The sequence below is a fragment of the Amphibalanus amphitrite genome, unplaced genomic scaffold (genome assembly GCF_019059575.1).
Source record: "Amphibalanus amphitrite isolate SeventyFive unplaced genomic scaffold, NRLGWU_Aamphi_draft 000414F_arrow, whole genome shotgun sequence".
Classification (NCBI taxonomy): Eukaryota; Metazoa; Arthropoda; class Thecostraca; order Balanomorpha; family Balanidae; genus Amphibalanus; species Amphibalanus amphitrite.
Genome location: NW_024881908.1, coordinates 22,840 through 40,957, shown reverse-complemented (window position 1 = coordinate 40,957; position 18,118 = coordinate 22,840). Strand labels below are relative to the sequence as shown.

Here is an 18,118-nt window from a genome sequence, read left to right as displayed (position 1 = left end):
GAAAATGACATTCACCGTCGGTAGTCTGCCGCCCTTCCGTGATCCTGACCGCAGGGATATGTGTTGCGCCGCAGTGCAGCGCCGGAGTTGGGGTGGACGCCTTCTTCCACGCTCTATACACGCGGAAGTCGAGCCGAACGATAGCACTGATCGGCACCGGCTGCTCGGAGGTGACCGAGCACCTGGCGCAGATTGTCCCCTACTGGAACATACTGCAGGTGAGATGAACAGACACATAACAAGTCAGAATAGAACAGGACAGGACAGGTCACCGAGCACATGGCACAGGTCGCCCCCTTCTGGAACATACTATCTGTAAAATGAACCGGAACAGAACAGGTCAGGATAGGACATAACAGAACAAAACAGAACAGAACAGAACAGGATATGACAGGGCACCGATGGTCGTGCTCTAGTCACTAGTGGAACATACTGCCGGTGAGCCAAATGGACTACATACCACAACAGGTCCGAACAGAACAGAACACCTGGCACAGATCGTGCCCTGCTGAACCATGGTACAGGCGAGTGTAACAGAATAAAACCCGAGGCGCACAGTGCTGAACCAAACCAAATGATTAACCAGTGGGCGAAAAACATACACGCTACGGATTGGGTTATCGTAAAAAGTGGTTTGGACCCACGAGCACTAACCGCATTATGCCAGTTTGCATTATTTCTCAATTCGTGACCGTCGGTTATTATTTCACTCGGCCATTCGATGGCCCTGTATCACGTAAACAGGCAATATCTCATAATTGCATGCCCTTACCCTCACTCATTTTCGCGTGTTCAATGATTATGTCTACTTATCTCAATGAGTTTCAATTATGACCGTAATAAATGTTGTGTCGGCTCACAACGTATGATGTAGTTAATTTAGGAAAACAATGACCGTTTAACATAATATAAATCTAATTTCGCATACTTTGCTCAATATAATACGTTATTGTCATCAACCTCACCTCACGTTTCTGATTGTTTTTGTCTCCGGTAGATGTCGTTTGGGTCGTTCTCGCCCGTCCTCAGCGACCGCACGACATTTCCGCTGTTCTTCCGTACCTCGCCGCCCGAGTCGGCGCACAACCTGGCGCGGCTGGCGTTTGTTGCGCACCACCGCTGGGACGCCGTGGCGACCGTCAGCGAGAACCTCAACGTGCACACACTGGTGAGAACCCTGGCTGTGAGGATCTCAACGTGCACACACTGGTGAGAGCTATAGGAGCAGTGAGAACCTCAACTTGCACACACTGGTGAGAACCCTGGCTGTGAGGATCTCAACGTTCACACACTGGTGAAAACCCTGGCTGTGAGGATCTCAACGTTCACACACTGGTGAGAACCCTGGCTGTGAGGATCTCAACGTACACACACTTGTGAGAATCCTGGCTGTGAGGATCTCAACGTACACACACTTGTGAGAACCCTGGCTGTGAGGATCTCAACGTGCACACACTTGTGAGAAATATAGCAGTAAGAACCTCAACGTACACACGCTTGCGAGAACCCTAACGTGCGCAACTCTTCACTTTGGGGCTCAGTCGTATTTGTACATACCGGCTCCAACAGAGAGTAGTATCCGACCACCTGTGACGTCAGCGGGCAGTCAGGAGACGTTAACATTTGTGTGCAGCTTGATGAATGGACGTTGCAATACAAAGTTGAGCGAGGAATCTCTGGCGGTAACATTGTTATCATATCATGCTGAGCGATAATAAGTTATATCCCATTACGGCATTCTTTAACACATTCTTATCGTATCTGTATCAACAGGCGATGAACGAGCTGGTAACGGAGCTGGAGGCGAACAACGTCACGCTGCTGGCCACGGTCACACTGGACGCCAACGACTACCGGGAGCAGCTGAACTCGCTAAAGGTAACATTGACCTGACCTGACCTGACCTGACCTGGCGTGGCCTGACCTCAGCTGACCGACCTGACCTGACCTGGGTTAGCTAGGCCTGGCTGTTATACCTAATTGACGAACGTGTTTGGATTCAAATGGCGTCCTTTTTTCACGAATTTATGGCTGTTGAAGACATTTACAAGACACAAGGCATTTATCGTGTATCTATGGGCATGCAATATATGCATTGATGATTCTCAAATATCCTGCAATTGAAGCCTAAAGGAGCCAAGCCAATGAAGAGGCCGAATCTCACTGAAATATCGTGAGAAGCTCTTTCTCTTTCGCCTCGTCCCCGTGGGCTATCTGTCGATCGTTAATGCTTTAATTTAGATTGCCTACTCTCGACGGAGACCGTTGAATATGAAACGAGGGTCGACCGGCGCGACCCCCGAGGCACGGCACGGGAACTGGTTGGACGACGGGGTCGAGCGAAGAGCCTACCTGGAGAAATATCGCTCGCCACCTACATAGCTACCGCAGCATAAGAGGGTATGCCGGACTCTGAGGGTCTGTCCTTTCCCTGCAGGGCCATGGCTTCCTCGGCTGCCGGAAGATGAACCAAATACCGTTTACTCTCTGCTGGCACCAGCTGCTATTCCGTCTGCCGCGACCCGTACTGTTGATATAAGCTTATAACGAATGCCGCGACCTTGATCTTTCTCCGATATTTGTTTTCAATGGCGGCACTCTTTCTCCGGCACTCCCGCTCTCCTCTGTCTCTCTCGTTTTCCCTCTCGTCACCGCTCTTTCCGTCTCCTGTGCCACTCCACGATCGCTCGGTTGCGGAAACACGCTGAGTCTGCAGCTCTCGTATCCAACTGCGGGAGGTCTCTGCAGAATTTTTCCTCAGCTACTCTCTCTCTCTCTCTCTCTCTCTCTCTCTCTCTCTCTCTCTCTCTCTCTCTCTCTCTCTCTCTCTCTCTCTCTCTCTCTTTCCCTCCTATTTCTCTTCCTCTATCTTCCTCAGTCCCTCTGTCCCTCCGTCTATCTTCCTCCCTCTCTTCCTTGCTCTCTCTCACTTCACCCTATCTCTCTCTTACTCTTCCTTCCGCTTTCCATCTGACTGAATTATTGCCAAGAAGACCACGCGCTAAAATTTTCGTCAGTCATTGAGATTTTCATCAATCATCTGTCAGTAAGTCATCGGTTGAAATATCAGTCAACATTTCATTTTAAAATGTTATGATAACGCATTTACTTAACCTTCCAGGCGGTGGGGGGGCATTTTTTTTGCCCCCCCCCTTTAGTTTTTTTTTTCGATATATCTCGAGAACCGCTGCGCCGATCGTCACCAAACTTCCAGTACCCTCCCGGGAGCAGCTAGCGCACATGGTGACCAAAAATTTTCCAAAGGCTATGATAGGTTGGCCGCCAATGACGTCAGAGTGACGTCATTTTTGCCATTTTCGACCCAAAAAAAGGTTTCGCGGGAAGAGCTGTCAGGCCTACAGCTATAGAGATACAGAAAAATGTTTCAGACATAAGAGGTGTGGAATTAATAGGGCTACAAAACTGCTATTTCGGTTTTTCGAATTTTTTGGATTTTGCCCCCAAAATAAAAAAATAGATTTTTTGAATATAATAGCCAAAAAATCCTAAAAGTTTTTTGAATTTCGAAAAAAAACCGGAATATATGTGATAGCCCCTACCGTCTTCTATCTACATACCAAATTTGAGATCGATACCTCTTTTTTTGGCCAAGTTATAGCGAAAAAAACTTCAAAATTGATGACGTCAAATTTTCAAACTCAATTTTTAGCAATTCTAGACCTCGTAGCGCAAAACAAAGACCACCATTAGACTCTCCGTGACGAGCTGCATCGAATCGATACCCATTTTATGCCAAAATATCAACTTTGAAATTTGACCTTTTTTGACCTGACCTTGACCTGACCTCCACCAGAAAGTGACCTAAACCGTACCTGATGGTCTTATAACCAACACCATTGAGTTGGAAATGAAAAACTGGCCATAAAATATACATCGCATAACCCTAGTAAAGTTGGGCTCATGTGGTGACCCTTGGTGACCTTTGGTGACCTGACCTGTGACCTGACCTGGTATGACCAGTGACCTCTAATAGCAACATATGTACTAGACAACTGACGCCTTATCGCTGATTTTCGACAAAATGCGTTTTACTCGGTGTTAAAGCGCTTTCCCTAGAAGCCCCGTGAACGGTGAAACATTTTACCTTTGACCTGACCTGTGACGTCATCGGTGACCCCAAGGTCAATGAAATTTGGTTTCCTTCGACAAATTTGATAGGGCTATCGAACGCCGTTTGAATTTTCCGGATCCGTCCAGTAGTTTCGGAGATACGGGGGAGGGGGCAAAAAGTGCCCCCCCCCCACCGCGCGGAAGGTGGCTGGTGGGCCCACCGCCTGCCGCATTTCACACTTAACCATGATTGCTTCTTCCAAATCACGAACAACTCACTTTCATCTCCCTGCTATCACCACTGACACTAACAACTGCTAACAAATCTCCTCCCTGCCAGATGCCCCTACCCCGTCACCACCCGGGGCTGGTTGCTGGTTAGTATTCCGATGGACGCAGTGCCTCCAAGCCAAGTCAACAAGCAGCTATGGTACTGAGTTAGCCAAGTCAACAAGCAGCTATGGTACTGAGTTTGTCGGCACATGTACCCATACAGTGGCCCTCGCAAAAGTGACGTTGCAAAAAAGGATAACTAAAAGAGGACCGGAGCCTGGTTGACTCCAAAAATGGTTTATGCGTCCAGCAGATCTATTTAGTTTGAACGGCTTTGTTCATGAGCAGTAAAAAAATGGGATAAACTGAATTAAGATAATTCAATATGCACAATGAATGGATCGAACAATATGCCAATTATAGCAATACAACTAACAAACTTATGCTTCTTTTGTAACAAATGAGAAGCTAAATAACAATTGTTATAAAACAAAGAGATAAAAAGGCCCAGACTTACCAACAGATATTGAGCCATCGCGCCGGAATGGATCCACTTAAAGCATGTACTGGTGTGACATCTAGCTGTAGAGTGTAGATTGATACATTGTCGCCGTTTTGCCTGGTCCCATATTTGCTAAGCGTCGCGTACATCCGCTGTCAGCGGCTGTAGAGCTCCGTCTACTTTGGACGCGTCCCGCTGGACTCGGCAGCATGCCTACGCAGCGAAAATCGGCCCCACAACGCTGCGTGAGTGGCTGAAAGAAAACCGATGATTGAGTCAGCTCGACGAAAACGTCTCATCAGCGTTCACAAATGCCTACCGATGATCGAAAGTTAGCTGGAGTGGGCCCGAGGGCATCACTTGGTTCCAAATAGCTGCACTTATGTGTGCGCTGGCTAAATCGTATGCATTTCCGATGGATGAACATTGTGGATATTTCAGTTGATCTTCCTGCACTAAACGTCTGGAAGATCGTCTGTGACATTCACATGTGACATACACACATAAACCATTAACTACGAGCGATATTAACCACAGTCTACAACTGTATACATTACAAACTATGCATATTTTATTTCTTTCATTGATTGAGATGTCTTTCGAGCTTTTATAGCTGTTTTCGAACGATCACCGGATCGTTTCTCCCACAAAAATTATTCTCGTCACCCTCTGTCGCCACCCGCTTTTGAATGGGAGTTATTTCAAAGCTTGCAATACCAGTCAATACCAAAACGATGCCTCTGCCTTTGTTTCAGGATCGAGACGTTCGGATCATCATTGGCAGCTTTTCCACAGCGATGACGGGCAAAATATTTTGCGAGGTATGTGTTTTTGTCTTATTGATATCTTATTAAGGAAATCAAGCATGCCACAACCTATTATCAGTGGCGCAGCCATGGGGGTGAAAGGGGTGAGATCTCACCCCCGTCTCTTATCCTAGGGGCCCACCGTCGATTCGAACTGTAACGTTATGCAGCCTGACAATTTTTTATCACTAATGTCAAGGTCCGTCATAGGACTGAAAAACAGTTTTCAGGCCTGATAGCCCCCCTTTAGGATTTATAGTCCCATTTTATGATTTAAGGGGGTGCATCCAAGGCCTAGGAGGGCCCGTTCCATGGCATGAGAGGGCCATTTCAGGCCTGAGAGGGCCCATTTCAGGTCTGTGAGGGCCCATTTCAGGCCTGAAGGGACCCAGTTGAGACTTGGGAGGGCCCATTTCAGGCCCTAGAGGAGCTGTTTGAGGCTTGAGAGGGGCCCATTTCAGGCTTGAGAGGGCCCATTTGATGCCTGTGAGGGCCCATTTCAGGCCTGAAGGGGTCCCTTTCAGGCCCTAGAGGGCATGTTTGAGGCCTGATAGGGCCCATTTCAGGCCTGAGAGGGGCCATTTCAGGCCTGAGGGGCCCATTTCAAGCTTGAGAGGGCCCATTTCATGCCCTTGAGGGCCTGTTTGAGGCCAGAGAGGGCCCGTTTGAGGCCAGAGAGGGCCCGTTGAGGCCTGAGAGGGGCCCATTTCAGGCATAAGAGGCACCATTTCAGACCTGAGATGGCCCAGTTACGGTATGAGGGGCCCTTTTTTGGACATGATAGGGACCATTTCCGGGCTGAGGGGCCCATTTCAGGTCTGAGAGGGCCCATTTCAGATCTGAGAGGGCTAATGTCAGGCCTGAGAGGGCCCATTTCAGGCCCTTGAGGTCCTATTTGAGGCCTGAGAGGGGCCCATTTCAGGTCTGAGAGGGCTAATGTCAGGCCTGAGAGGGCCCATTTCAGGCCCTAGAGGACCTATTTGAGGCCTGAGAGGGTCCACTTCAGGCCTGATAGGGGCCCATTTCAGGTCTGAGAGGGCCCAGTTCAGGCCTGAGAAGACTCATCCCAGGAATGAAATGATCATCCTATGTGTGGGAGGGTCCGTACTCCGTGCCTGGTCTGGGTCTGAGAGGGCCTATCCCAATCCTGATTGAGCCGATATCATGTTTGATAAAGGTCAACTCACCACATGTATATTGATGGCCCAGTTCATGTCTAATGGGCCCATCTCAAGACTCAGAGATTTTATGCTTCAAGAAGCCTACCCCAAGCGTGAGGGGGCCCATAGAGGTTTTTGAGGCTCATGGAGGTCCCGCAGTACGATATGTCAGCCTCTGAGAAGGCCATGCAGGGCCCTTAAGATGCCAAGCCGACATCTGAAAATTCCTCTTCTCTTCATTCGCCTGCCTCACCGCCCGGCCCCACCCTGACGTCTAGAGGTTTCACGCCTAGGTATTCATCAGGACTCCACACCGGTCCATGATGGCTCCAAACTGACACCTGAGGCTCCTGCACCGGCTTTTGAGGGGCCCACCGACCTCTGATAGCCACCACGCAGGTCTCAAAAGACCATGTCGATTGTTGATAGCTAACCCCCCCCCCCCCCCCGAAGTCTTGGAAGGCCTGTGCTCTATGCAGATTCTTGAGGGCTTTACGTGGGCTTGTAAACATCCCGAGCTGGCTCTAGCCTAGCTCGACCGCGCCCCGCAGAGCAGGGCCCCAGGCCTTCCAGTTTTACGCCCCTGAGGGGTGTTTGAATATTCCCTTCTAACCTGACTAGCGACAAGTGCGGCGGTAGCGACTGACTAGCGGTCACGTAGCGACAAGTGCGGCGGTAGGCGGCTTTCTAAAGAGCGTCGAAAATCATGGAGAAATTACTTCAGTCATGTTGCAGTTCAGACCAAAGCCCACGTCATCATGTTCATCGAAGGAAAAGTTTCGCTTATTTCGACACTCAAGGACGTATAAAGCTATAGCGCGCTGCAAGTGGGTTCGATAGCTCTCTAACGCGTGCAATCAGCCATGGGCGGGGGGGGGGGGCGTATCGGCCAAACCCGTCGACCCGATCATAATTTAAGAAAGCAAGAAAGACGAGAAAAGCAACAGATAGCTGTAGGATGCTTCAGAATCGTAGAGGTCATTTTTCGATTAGATCATCGCTGAGGTCATCGAAGATGAAATTATGATAAAATTGTGATAAACACAAAGACAAGATTACGACGAAAAAATTCTAGTTTTTATATTTTCACAAATAACCGTAATAACTCGTGAACCAAAGAGCTAGAGCTTCGCGGAACAACTCATTCGATAGGCCTTTCAAAACGCTGTCGGCTGTCGCTTTTAAGATTTGACCTCAATGCCTCATGTCAATGGTTTGGCTACAGAGCAGAGGGCAAAACCATCTAAATAGTCGCATTTTACCAAAATAGTTTTGCTAAAAACTTTTGCAAGAACTTTGGTGAGAAAAATTATGAGACATTTACTTTGCCATCATTCTCTCGTTAACATGCATCGAATGTTAAAAAGGAAACAGTTCACTTTCCTGAAATTAGTATTTTGCTATGGATTTACGATTTTTTATGCTCAAAATGATCAGAAAATAAAATAAAACCTTTTTGTAAAAACAATTATTTTCTATATTTTAATATAGGACGAACTATATTCTATGTAAAATAATGTTTGACGCGGAAGCTTATTACGCGTTGACCAATCATATTGCGCAGTTCAAACCTACGCATGCTGCATTAGCTGTAAGCAGCATGCTGATTGGCTGACGATGACGTGGCTGCATTACTGTGCAAGGCACACATTCCTCTGCAAGGCACTCTTTTCGGAACGAGAAATGGAATATCTTCGTCTAGGGTGATCGTTGAGCCGTAAAAGCTCCTGATTTGTGCTAGTCTCAGCTCAAGCTACGAAACTGCTATTCCAGTTCAAAATCCCATGTTAAAAGTGAATTATTTCCTTTAACACCTATAATTTCACATAAAAAGTACAACTTCAAAATGTGACCGCAGATCAAGGTCATGCCCTTACCTACTTGAGAAGTTCATGCTGGTCATCAACTCATCCGTATGTATGATTTAACACCTTCAAGACAATTTCATTACTCTACCTCGTCTCCTATATCAAAAGTAATAGTCGAAAAACTGATGTTGAGCTTTTTTAAAAGCTTTTTGACCTAGCCCGACCATTTGAGTGGCCGCTGGCCATCAATTGCACGCTGTCCGTCAAATATGGTCAGAATGGTCGTGTTTCTGTAAATATGCTGTTGTTTTTTACGTGCTTCTTCAGATCAAGAGATATTTGTCCTTTTCCCCGATTTGGCTGGTAATGATCAGGACAATGATCTGAACTTTCGTTGTTTGTAAGGGGCCCCATTAGGTTGAGGGGGCCCCACTTTGCTGGGGGGCCCATCGCGAACGTCTCTCACCCCCGTCGCCAGAGTTCTGGCTGCGCCACTGCCTATTATATAGAAGTAAATATCCACATGCAATTTACCTCTGTACAGGAAAACAAAGGTCTATGCCACGTAATACCGATTATAACACAGTTATAGGAAATGGCAAAAGCTCCCTAATCGCTAATGATTGGTTGGTAATGATTGGTAGGTAAATGTGAAATGGCATCAATTCCAAAGTATATGATTCAACGTTTTTTTTTTTTTAGAACTGTCATTCCTTTTCAGTTCAACTTAAGTGAATGAAATGAAAATCATTTGAATAAAGGGGATCTGAAAAAAAGATCAGCCCTAATGAATAGCGCTGGGACAGTAGTGTGCAGACTGCAGAGCTTACCTGTCCAGCGCCCACTGTTGGTCCCTCTCTGATTCACCTGGGGTAGTCTGATGGTCGCAGCGGCTTTCTTATGCCACAGGGGAGCCCCAGTGGGCTAATCAGCCTCCACTGCGGAGCGGAACGGGCGCGGACGCCGGAAAAATACCAGCCGCCGGCCGGCTAACAAGGCGCCGCCGGCACTGGCTGTTTCCGATTTCACGGTATCGGGACTTTGTGCGCCCGAAATGTCGGCGAACGCGACGGGAAACCCGCCGGCCACCAACAACACTTTGTCTTCAATGGGCAAACACGTATCGATCGTGGGTGGGTCTCGTCGCGGTGAAAATAGCCACACACAAAGGGGTCTCTTTGGTCTCAGGAGAATAGCGGAAAACGGACGGATGATGACATACAAACTCTTTGAAACGTCTAAGCTGCATTCGGTGTCAAATTTGTTGACGCAGCGGAAGGGGTGGAGTGGCTTACACGGCACTAGTGAATATGTGGAAAGGTGAAAGGGTGCCAAAAATCAGCATCGCAGCCCTATCAGGATCTTGAGGTCTATATAGGCGTCTTCCGCGGCAAGAAGTGGTGAAGATCACTTACAGTCTCATCGGTAAATGATTCAAATTGTGCTGGCATGCACCCTTCCTTTCATGCATGACATGCTGGAGACCAACGTCAGACACATCGGGAAACACGACCCGTGATGGCGATACGCAGCACTCCACTGAATCAGCAGTCACAGTGCAGTCCCTATCCTCTGTGGCGGTGCCGGTTCAGCGTTTTCTTTCGTCGCCTTCGTTTCGCGACGGCTCGTAACCCGCAACTGACCGACGAGTCTGAAGGCCGTGTTACACTGCCGAATTTTGGCCACGACCCTGTCGCCGAGTCACGTCGTGTAGGAAATCGGCGAACAGTTCGCCGACAGAGCCCGATTTGCAGAAAACGGGTGGGGGGCCCCCCTAATCGTGCGCGGGTCGAAGCTGATCCATGATTCGGCGATCATCGCGAATGAATGGCGAATCTGTTGCGAATAGTCGCCGATAGCTTGGCAACAAGTCGGCGCACGCAGTGACATGTCGGCGGCGACTCGGCGACTGTTTGGCGACCATGTTCGTTTATTATAAGTTCGGCGAACGGCCACGAAATTTTCATTTTTCATGAAATATTCGTGGCGGTCGTGACGAACCCTAAAAGTCGCGCGGTGGACACCGACTGGTCTGCGAAATACCAAGACCGTGGAAGAAAGATCCCGAATCGGTCCGCGACATATGATGACTTGCATATTCTTGCACATTCGTGTACCAAAATTCGGCAGTGTAACAAGGGCTTGAGACAGCACTCACTGGCTGACCCCTCCGACCTATGCCAAGCCTCGGCGGCTCTTGTGACACGAATCTGTCGCAGGACCATAAACAGAACTTGGAACAACGGCAGCCTGCGAACAGAGATACGCCGTAAGTTGACGTCAACACACTGGGACTTTCAGTAAATTAGAGAACTTCGCAGCCGTTTACTGCAGCTTTGAATTCACGTGATGAATGATGATGCAGGCATGATGATGGATGGGCTCATAATAAGAAGTTGAATGTTTTGCTCACGAGTTCAGTTTTAAACTTTTGACGGTTCTTCAAGGTAAGAATAGAGAAAGCTTTCTCGCCGTGAGAAAGCTGGAAACAAGAAATGTGTTGACATATTATGACGCTCTTATTTGTTGGCAGCAGTGCAATGATTTATAGGCAAAATATTCGCCATCTGTCGCCATTTTGATTTCTGGCTTTACCTAATGCTATTTGTAAGAAATGTTGAGCCATCGACATCCGAGATCACTCCTTAGGCCACACATCGCACACACCACAGACGATACCCGTTCCGTGCACGTCCCCCCCCCCTCTCCACGGCGACCCCTCCCCGCCCCTGGCCGGCTCGTCAGGAAGTTGCGAGCGGCCGGTGCCATTGGGCCCGATTGGCTACCGGTCGGCGCCGTCGGCGGCGGCCAATTCGGCGCAGACAGCGCCAATATCGTCCGTCCGCCGCCGGTCCGATGACGGCCACCTGAGCTGCCGGGGGGGGGGGGAGGGGGCAACAGAGGGGCAACGCCCCTGACTAGACAGAGGTAGGAAGGGGAGGGGACGACTGACAGTCGAGATTGCCACCGGCTTCAAGAGGGAAGGGAAGGTGATATTCCAAGTGATAAACTTTTCGTTTTGGAGAATTCGATATCTGTTAACTGATCTTGCACTGAAAGGAAACGGCCATTCATCTCCCTGTCCATCTCCTTACCATGGTATATCGTCGCTTTGAAGTACTCTTCCTCTTTCCATCGAGGGCAGGTGCAGTTAGAGACGGAAACAGGGGACTGAACTAAATCCATTGGCTCGCTCCGAGTTCAATCTAGCCTTCTATCGTGCGGGACCACGCAGTCATCAGAAAGATGAATGCTGGCACGCGCGTGAGCAAAAACCGCGACACCACCTAATGAAACTGCCGGTCATCCGTCACCTTTTTGCCAGCCGTGACTCAGGCCACATTGAACATTGAACATTGAACAACGCACTCTGTGAATGGACGCTGCAACATAGGTACGATCGATTCGAACTTCTTGCTGAACTGGAAAAGAAACATTCGTTCTAATGAATCCGGGTGCTGATGTTGGATAGTTGCCTGGTGCTTGCGCCGGCCTGTGGTTTGTAATTTGATTTGTCAATATTTCTGCGTGAGAACTGGATGAAGGTATAATTCATGTTTATGACGGGATAGCGTGTCCGAGTTGGTGACGGACAAAGCGAACTAAGCCGTTACGACTAAGTGAATTGGCTTACCATGTCACTTAGCAGATTGCCAGAGGTCCAACAAACAGATTCGGACGAGGCTGGCTGTCTATTCAGAGTTTCCAAGATTTCAGATTATGCTCGTATAAGAGCGTATCAGTTATATGAGAACATTTTCTGATCATGCTCACAAATTCAATTGTTCAATGCTTGTTTTCAACGGTTGTCATTTGATATGTTTTAACCCTATTCCTGGCGGGCTCCGCCGGGACAAGAAACTGGCGGGGGGGGGGGGGGCCGATTCGGCCCCCCCCCTGAGATCTCGAGAACAAAGCAAGTTAGCGACAAGCGGTAAACGGCATCGGATACGCATGGACAAGGTCTACAATTTTCACTAAGGTCATTTTCAGGTCAGGTCAAAGATGACGTCACAGGGGTCGAAAAAGTCAAAATGGCGGCGCTAGATATGGAGAGAGTTTTTCTCGACTAACTTTCGAATTAGTCAAGATAGGAACAAACTAAGGGCATCATCGTGATCCTCTCGTCAATCCGCATCGAATGATATATATGTTGACCTCGAAAGGTCAAGGTCAAAGGTTGACCTCAGGTCACGTGACCTCGAGGTCATCATGCATATCATTCGATGCGTCTTGACGAGCTGAACACAATGAGACCATCCACGCGTCTGTATCTTGTTCCTGTACGGAGTTATTGGCCAAAAACCTTTGGTGACCTTTGATGACGTCACATGACCTCACAGCTGCCCAAAGCAAAACAGACCTCAAGGTAGTGAAGGTTGATCGTATATAAAGTCATGTATGGTATATGGGGCCATTCCGACCCGTTTTAGTGGTAAAAACAGGGAGTTGATTTTTCCCCCATTGACTTATAATGGGGAGGTCGCGAAACTGACCTGACCTTAGGTCACCGATATCAAAATTCCGAGATATACAAATTGCACATACTGGTACCCTAACTAAAGCCTGAAGAGAAGAAATTGATCGGTCAAAAACTCTAGCTCTGGCGTGATTGCAAACTTTTCTGAGGTAGGGTCACCAAACCGCCTCTGGTGACCTGACCTGAGGTCAGATCAACTCAAAATTTTCAGACATGTTGCGTAGAAGCCTTTAAGGAAAAGTCAGAAAATTTGAGCTTCCTAGCTCAACGCGTTTGGGAGAAATAACCAAAAAACCTCAGGGGGGGGGGCTCCTGAGGCCCCCCCCCCGCCAGGAATAGGGTTAAGATGCTATATCATGTCACCTACTATCATCTCATTCGAGCTCTTTTTCATTTTTCACATAAAATTTGAAATGAGTACCTATGCGTATGGCATACTCATTTCAAATTGGACCAGCCATAGGTAGATACCTACTGGCATAGTGTTTCCTTTCAAAAGCACGTTTCATCATGCTGAAAGATTTGCGAACACATCAATTTGTGTTGGTATAGGCTGAATGGTGTGCGTGCATGTGCTTTTAGGGAAGACCGAACATAAATAATCAAAAGCAATATCAATTCGTCTTTCTTTGTTTCTTTGCTTATTTATTTATTTCATAATGGATGCCGTCGCACACAGTCTGACAGGAGCCAATAATCATCTGTCTCTACCCTGACGCTGTATCTGGTTCCGCGTCGGCTGTTTGACTCTGATATTGATTCTGTTGTCTGTTTGCTCTGACAACGACTGGTGACTTTGGTTCCGACATTCCGTGTCATTATTATTACGCCAGCTGTGGTCATCTCTCTGGTTCCTGCTCGCCGTTCGGGCTGTGTTTCAGTCACAAGTCTTTGTTATGTCTTTACTAAGACTGATTCAAACATTTGGCTACTTGTCAGATTCTGCTTCCGTGTCAGAATGGTCTGATTTTGTCTCAGGCCCGTTTCTTGTCTGCCGCTGGCCATTTGGTTAGGTGTCTGAGGTGTCTCTGTGCACTCTCACCCCGATTCTGTGCCTATCCCTCCCTCCTCAGGCGTACCGTCTGGGGATGTTCGGCGCCGACTACGTCTGGCTGCTGTACGGCAGCATCTCGGAACGCTGGTGGCTGCGGCAGCCGCCGGACGGCTGTCGAGCTGCTGAGATGAGAGCTGCCGCAGCCCACCTGCTGCTGGTGGACAGCTTCAGCGAGACCCGGCCGGGAGCCCGGCCCGCTTCTGGACTAGTAAGGAAGCGGGGGCGAGAGCGAGAGGAAACTAGAGGGAGCCAGACTCGAGCCTCGGGTCGGGACTAGTGAGAAAGAGGAAGGGAGGGAGAGAATGGGTTAAAGAGAGTAAAGGCTTGAAGGATGACGAAGATAGGAAGAGGAGAAAAGGGAAAATAATTAGAGTGGAATGGAAAGAAACAGGAATAAAGAAAGCATGGAGGACGACAGAACAAATAAAAAATGAGTGAAAAATTAATAAAGAAAAAGTGAAAAAGTAAACGAAAGGCAGAAAAAGAGAATAGAAAGAGGGAGAGAAGCGAGAGAGAGAGAGAGGGAGACAGAGAGGGAGAGAGAGAGCGAGCGAGCGAGCGAGAGAGAGAGAGAGAGAGAGAGAGAGAGAGAGAGAGAGAGAGAGAGAGAGAGAGAGAGAGAGAGAGAGAGAGAGAGAGAGAGAGAGAGAGAGAGAGAGAGAGAGAGAGAGAGAGAGAGAGAGAGAGAGAGAGAGAGAGAGACGCAGAACAGCCACCTTCTCACTGCCGAGACCGATGACTGGGGGTGGCACGGCAGAGTGGGAAGGGGAGAGGGGGTCGGCGAGGGGAGTCGGAAGTGGCGCCGACAATGCAGCCAGCGGCGTCGGCCAGATGGCGGGAAGATAGAGCAGCTGGCGCCGGGCCGGCAGGTATTGTGATCTCCGGTCAGGGATGGGAGGTCGGCGAGTCGCCGGCGCTCCCACATCCATACGCACTCTGACACGGCCCGCCAGCTCCAGCTGACGACTCCGTGTCCATGGAGTATACCCGGGAGGAGAGGGAGAGGTCGGTAGCGTCTGCGGGCCGGTCAGTACCTCCACACTCAGGGGGAGTGCATGCAGCAAAGGCCTATAGATGTGGAAAGAGGCTGGCAGAGAACAGCGAGTCGGCGACCCGTGAGCAGCTAGGAGACGGAGTCCTGGCTCAGCAGAATGCTGACAACATATATTTGGGTAATTAAGTAAGCCTTGCAGTTTAGGGAGATGAAATTAATTAGCAAGATTCTGTTATTGTGTCTTGTGGCTTGGTGGCTTGATTAGATCAGGAAACCAACTGTTGTAAAATACTTGTCGCAGACTGATAGTGCTAATTTTATGACCAATCAGCGAATTTCCACTGACACTGCCGGGTCACAAATTAGAAATCGAGATTTGACGATACAGACACGACTCAGATATGAATGGAGCACGAAAGAGCAGGAAGATCTGCAAAAACCGTAAAAATGCCCGATCGTTACCGGAGACTGCAGCACGGGGTGGTGTGACGAACCGTTGGTGCCGAGACGACGCACATCCTGTCCAGTGGATGGCGATAACATGAAGACGAATGTCCCTCTCACCCAATGGACAGTCTAAAGGCGTTGATGCGAGTCTGACGAATGGAAACACATTCAATTCCTGCAGTTCGGGAACCTGCATGAGTCAGTCAGACGAACAGCTAGTCACTCATTTAGTTACTCAGTTAGCGGGACTACTTAAGCCAGTCATTTAGTCATCTAAGCTGTACATAAGTCAGTCAGCCAACCTGTCATCAGATAGCTAAATGAGTCATTGATTGGCTGCCTGAGTTTACTAGCATAAATTATATAATCCTTTACCAGTATACCGACAATTCGGCACCAATAGAATCGCGCTAGATATCTGGACCCGGTATCGTATCGCCGCTGTCGGAGCATCTGCTGGGATGGTGCCAGGACTACGGGACGCCGCGCCAGGCTGTTGGGCCGCGGCCTCGGAGAGATGAGGTGCCCGGGTGATCAGATTGGGTGTCAGTCGCGGTGTGGCGTTACACCCGGTTCGGGTGTCTCGCCGGTCCGCCGGGACCCTGATCGGTAGTCGGGGAGGTAGCGCGGGGAACGACGAGGCTTTTCCCTGAACATGCCGAACGGCAACTTCATCCGATACCTGCAGGGAACCTTTTTCCATTCATATGTTCCGGATTCTGCTGCTTTACATGGTAGCCGTACAATATTTCGATAGGATGCGGAACATCTAGGATACAAAAACTGTCACGCGCTAACTTTGATCCCACGAATATACGCCTTCATATTTAACTGAACGTTCCAGGATTTCTGTCGTGAAAATTGTTTTGCTAGTGTCTAGACTCCTGACTCACAGCAACGCATATCAACAACTTCAAATGCTTCGCCGAACAAAAGACGCGGTCTAGCATGGTTAGATGCTTTTTTGGTCTCATTTGAGCCGTATTATACACATATGTATCGTTCGTTTGCTAGAATTGTTTAAAGGGACCCTCCCACCTTCAAAAAAGTTTATGAATTGGCATGAAAGTGATGTCGCTCGGTTCAGAAAGAGCGAAAACGAATATCTACCAAATTTCACCGAAAAATATTCACCGGTTTTCAAGATATTTGACTTTTACTTTTGTTTACTTTTTTGGGATCTCCGCTGTTTCTAGCGACTTCTATTTTAGAAGTGCGGCGTTTGCGGCAGATGTTGCGCGCAAATAGCATATACCACCGCGTGCTACAAAACGTTTTAGTCAAACATTTAAAAATCGTTAGATATCTGCGCTGACGTCACACATTCAGAGTGGTATTCCTAAGCATTAGCCCCTCTGAATCAAAATGCTGCAATTTTGAAATTCAATATTTCCGATTTAAGGCATTTCTCGATGTTGTGAGTACCGAAACCGGTAATTGTGAGCCAGGGACCCCATTTTGGCTATCTCAACTCAAATCTAATGTTAAGGTGGGAGGGTCCCTTTAACAGAAAACGTACCGCATTATGCACGATGGATCTGTGTACTAAAAGGCATTATTTCAACAGGCTTGGATTTCGCCCTTTGGAACATGTAGACGTGAAGTGAATGTTACAGTTCAGCATTTTAATGTCACAAAATTTCACATAATTTTCTCCTGATCTCATGCCTTGGTTTTGCTTTGGTTTCGTTGTGTTTACCACTGTAGCTGAGAGAGACACGGCTGTCCTGTCGCTGCTAGCTTAGGGTGTCTCATATCCGCTGTGCCGTCAACTGCCGCCGGTCGGACCCATCGGCTCTTGTCGGTGTTATTTCATGGCCAACATGCCACCCACCGAAAGGCGCCGACAGTCGAGTCATCGACATTGTGTGCTCGACTGTCATGGAGACAAACCCAGTGGCTCGAAGACAAACTCGGGTCACTCGGGTCGTGGCACAATGAGGCGCCAGGCCGCCATCGCCCGTCCGAGAAGCTCAGACGGCAGCCAAGCATTGCGGCACAGCATGCTGGTGGCTGATCGTGCTGCCATCTAGGGACTAGGATCTAAAACAGTATGGGGACCGAAGGACGTTTTGTGTCGTGGCTTCCATTGCTAGTTGCGACTGTTTCTCAGATATTTATATTTTTTCGAAGCAAATACATTTCTGAAAATCAATTTCCATACTTATGAGGCACTATTCGCCAAAAGTACTTAGCGAAAAAATGACATGCTTTCCTATAGGTAGGACTCAAAATTTATGATCGTAGGTAAGTACCTTTTTCTGATGCTGATATCATATCATAGAGCTTCAACATCCGGTCTTGCATTTATTCATCACATTTTACCCTAATACCTATAGGTAATTCTCTGGGTCATGTATTCAGTGCAGGTTGTGTCCCGCTCTGCGAGCACCACTCCATACGCTGCCCATACTTAGCGGACCTCTGGGAGTCGACACTGACCAATGACCGGCGCATAATCCGGCCGGGGGAGGCCGGTCGCGGCGGCCATCGGTTGCCAGGCTCGTCGGCCCGCCGGCGGTC

At 48.6% G+C, this 18,118-nt stretch overlaps 1 protein-coding gene across 1 annotated transcript in view; it reads left to right on the top strand.

The window, feature by feature from the left end:
• The window catches only part of LOC122390887 (gamma-aminobutyric acid type B receptor subunit 2-like), a 43,217-nt gene that overhangs the window by 3,716 nt on the left and 21,383 nt on the right, over positions 1-18,118 (top strand). Inside the window, exons 2-6 of the mRNA XM_043384316.1 lie at positions 75-218; positions 998-1,168; positions 1,774-1,878; positions 5,602-5,667; positions 14,174-14,362. Coding sequence (XP_043240251.1) covers positions 75-218; positions 998-1,168; positions 1,774-1,878; positions 5,602-5,667; positions 14,174-14,362 — 675 coding nt within the window. The remainder of the gene's footprint in view (positions 1-74; positions 219-997; positions 1,169-1,773; positions 1,879-5,601; positions 5,668-14,173; positions 14,363-18,118) is intronic.